General features: G+C 65.4%; 1 protein-coding gene across 1 annotated transcript; it reads right to left on the reverse strand.

Moving 5' to 3' along the window:
- Nucleotides 1-34: 34 nt before the first annotated feature.
- Nucleotides 35-3,428, reverse strand: LOC130599266 (uncharacterized; the record flags this gene model as incomplete). The annotated part of the gene is made up of 13 exons (XM_057409597.1): nucleotides 35-164; nucleotides 347-404; nucleotides 485-588; nucleotides 672-752; nucleotides 1,155-1,299; nucleotides 1,989-2,134; nucleotides 2,225-2,300; nucleotides 2,549-2,604; nucleotides 2,708-2,747; nucleotides 2,849-2,910; nucleotides 3,017-3,056; nucleotides 3,141-3,279; nucleotides 3,365-3,428. Coding segments are annotated over 13 exons (1,141 nt in total), but the record flags the coding sequence as incomplete, so codon positions are not given.
- Between the last annotated feature and the right edge of the window lie 4 nt (nucleotides 3,429-3,432).

Consider the following 3,432-nt stretch of genomic DNA (forward strand, 5'->3'; position numbering starts at 1 on the left):
ACACCCTCCCCCCCATCTCCTCCCCTTCACTCACCGCGGGGTGGGCGGGGCTTCTCGGGTCCCGCCCCTTGCGCTGACCACGCCCTTTGCGCTGACCACGCCCCCTGCAGCTGTTCCAGCTCCCCCCGCAGCTCTGCCGCCCGCAACAGCGCCCCCTGTGGGGGCTGAGCACAAACACCCCTGAGCAACGGCCCCATTGCCCCTCCCCCCTTTATGGCCCCTCCTCCCATTGCCCCTCCCCCTTTATGGCCCTCCCCCCTTTATGACCCCTGCCCCCTCTGTGGCCCCTCCTTCCAATTCCCCTCCCCCTTTATGTCCCCTCCCCCCATTATGGCCCCTCCCCCACCTCACTCTCTGCCATTCCTAGGGCGCGTCTGATTGGCTGCAGTGGGCTGTGGGCGGGGCTAAAGGGAGAAGGGAGGGGTCAGCACAGCCCTTCCCCCCCTCCTCCACCACCCATCCCCCGCCCCTACAATGTACTCACCTCGGGGGGAGGGGCACCCTCTCCTTTCCCAGCATGCTCAGCGCTTCCTGCAGCCGCTGCCCTTCCCCCTGCAGCCCTGGGGGGAGCCGCACAGCTCCTCGGGCCTGAAAGGGGCGTGGCCAAGGGGGTGAGGCGCCGCCCACTCACCGTTAAGCCCCGCCCCACTTCCCTCCCCCTCTTTGCTCACCTGGGCCTGCAGGGGGCGCAGCTGCGCCTGGAGCTTCCCATTGGATGCGCCCAGAGCCCGGAGCTGGATCCAGCGACGGGACTGGAAGGGATGGAGGGGGGGACACAAGGAAATGAGGGACCCCAAAGCCATGGGAGGGACCCAAATACCCCCCAAGACCCCCAAACACCTTAAATACCGCCCCATATTTCCCCCCCAAACCTCTCCCTTCACCCCAAACCCATCCAGAAGCCCCAGATCCCCCTCCCAGCAATGCTGAACTCCCAAAATCCCCCCTAAAGCCCCAAACTCCTCCATATCATCCCCTATAGACCCAAAATCCCCCTCCAGGACCCTCAAATATCCCTCATCCCTCCCCAAAAGCGGCGCTGGGACCCTTTAGGGACCCCAACCCCTCCCCATAACCATCAAATTCCACCCCCCAGACCCCCCCAAGCCCATCAGGACCCCCCCAAATCCCCATATTCCCCCGTTGGCACCCACCAGCCGCTGCTTCCCCTCCTGCAGCTGCCTCCTCAGCGGCCCCAGGGCAGCTTCTGGGGAGTCCATGGGGCTGCCCCGTAGCTCCTGGACCTGATGGATCAGAGCCTCCCGAGCCCCTGAGAGCCCTGCGGCCTCCAGCATCAACCTGGTAGCAAGGGGGGGCCCCAAAGCCAAACGTTGAGGGGAGTTTGGGGGGCCGAAAGGGTTCAAGAACCTATTTTGAGGGGCGGGGGGGTTGGGGACCCTAAAAGGGCTGCAGGGACCATGGAGGGGTTGGGGGCACCCCAAAAGGTCTCAGCACTGGGTTTAGGGAGAATCTGGGGGGGGTTTAAGGACCCTAAAAGGGCTGCAGGGACCATGGAGGGGTTGGGGGCACCCCAAAAGGTCTCAGCACTGGGTTTAGGGAGAATCTGGGGGGGCTTTAAGGACCCCTATGAGCCCAGCACCCACTTCAGAAGGAAACTCAGGGAGGTTTAAAGTACAGAGAGGGTCCCTAAAGGGTTCTGGGGTTCAGGAGTGGGGAGGAAAAGGTCATGGGGGAGGGCCCAGGGGCAGGTTTGGGGTGCAGGGGGGAGAAACCGACTGCAGGATGCATTCGGGGGGTCCCTGAGAGGGTTTTGGGTGCATGGAGGACTCCATAGGGAGGTTTTGGGGTGCCGAGCTGGTTGTTTTGGGGTGCAGGAGGGATAGATTTAGGGTGCAGGGGTGTTGTTTTGGGGTGCCATCGGGCTTCTGGGGTGCATGGGGGTGGTTTTGGGGTGCAGGGGGGAAGGTTTTGGGGTGCACCGTGTGGTTTTGGGGCTCAGGGAGGTGTTTTGGGGTGCAGGGCTTTACCTGGCAGCCTGCTGGGCTTTGGGGTCCCCCTGCAGGCGCTGCTGGATCTCCTCCTGCAGCTGGAGGAGCCGGAGCCTCAGGGGGGACAGGCGGGAGGCCGAGGAGTGGGTGAGGTCCCAGAGTCCCCCCACATCCACCCAGCAGTCCTGGGGGGTGCAAAGGGGAGACCCCACATCAATGGGGAGCTCCAAGCCCTAAAGCACCCCCAAATGTGCCCCTCAAGTCCCCTCATGTACCTGGATGAGGGTCTTCATATGGGGCTGAGGGTCAGGGTCGGGGTCAAGGTCAGGGCTGATTTTGGGGTACCCCTTCCTGCAATGGAACAACGGGGAAGTGGGGGAGGATGGAACCCCCACCCCTCTGTTGGCTCCACCCACCGGTAGCCCCGCCCCTTCCCTGGTGCCCTGGGCCCACACCCTCAGATCCTTATAAGGGAAGTCCTGCCCCCTGTAAGCCACACCCCCAGCAGCCCACTGGCTCTGCTCCTTCCCTAAGCTCCACCCCCTCCCAAAGCCTCACCCCTCCTAAGCCCCTCCCCTCTCCTAAGCTCCTCCCCTCACCGCAGTGTCTGCAGGGCCTCCAGCACCTCCTCTGGGCTGTGTTGGTTCAGCAGTGCCTGGTGGGGGGGGTGAAGGGGGTGTCAGGTCACATGAGGGGGGGGGTCACATGACCGTTAGGATCAGCAACCTCCCCCCCACCCTCTCCCCATGGGCACCCACCTTGGCCTCCTGCAGCCAGAGCAAGGTGAGGTCCTGCGGCCTGGGGGGGAATGGGAAGGGCAGGGGGGTTGGGGGGTGATGGACAGGGAGGGGTTTAGGGCAGAAGTGGGCGGGGCTTGCCCTGAAGGGGGCGGGGCTTACCTCGACAAGGGGCGGAGCCCCAGCAGCTCCTCCAGTGCCTCCTCCCGCAGCTTGCACACGGCCTGGGGGGGGGGGGGGGGGGGGCGGGGAAGGGGGCGTGGCCACGCTCAGACCCCTCCCCCGTCCATAAGCCCCTCCTCCTTCCCAATAAGCCCCGCCCCTTCTTACCGCCAATTTCGACGTCAGTCCCACCTTTGGCCCCGGCTCCCTGCAAGCGCAGAGCATCATGGGAATGCTGCCCCCCGCCCCCATTGGGATACCCATGGGGAAGCCCCGCCCCCTCCTCGCTCACCCGTGGGCGGAGCTTATCTGGGCCCCCTCCCTCCGCAGCCGCAGCCCCTCCTGCGCCGCCTCCGCCGCCAGGGCCCGAAGCTCCGCCCCTCGGCGACGCTCCGCCCCCTGGCGGCGAAGCTCCGCCCCCAGTGCCTCTTCTATAAGGAAACAAAGGGGGCAGAGCCTCAGGTCAGGTGACCGGTAGCCCCGCCCCTTTACCCCCCCCTCCCCCAATGAACTCACCCAGCTCCAGCACCGCTGCCCCGGCCTCGCCCACGGCCCCGCCCATCACTTTAAGCTCCGCCCTCACC

Source organism: Pezoporus wallicus, unplaced genomic scaffold (genome assembly GCF_028554395.1).
Source record: "Pezoporus wallicus isolate ANWC-B61680 ecotype Strahan unplaced genomic scaffold, APGP_CSIRO_Pwel_v1 contig_12935, whole genome shotgun sequence".
Taxonomy (NCBI): domain Eukaryota; kingdom Metazoa; phylum Chordata; class Aves; order Psittaciformes; family Psittacidae; genus Pezoporus; species Pezoporus wallicus.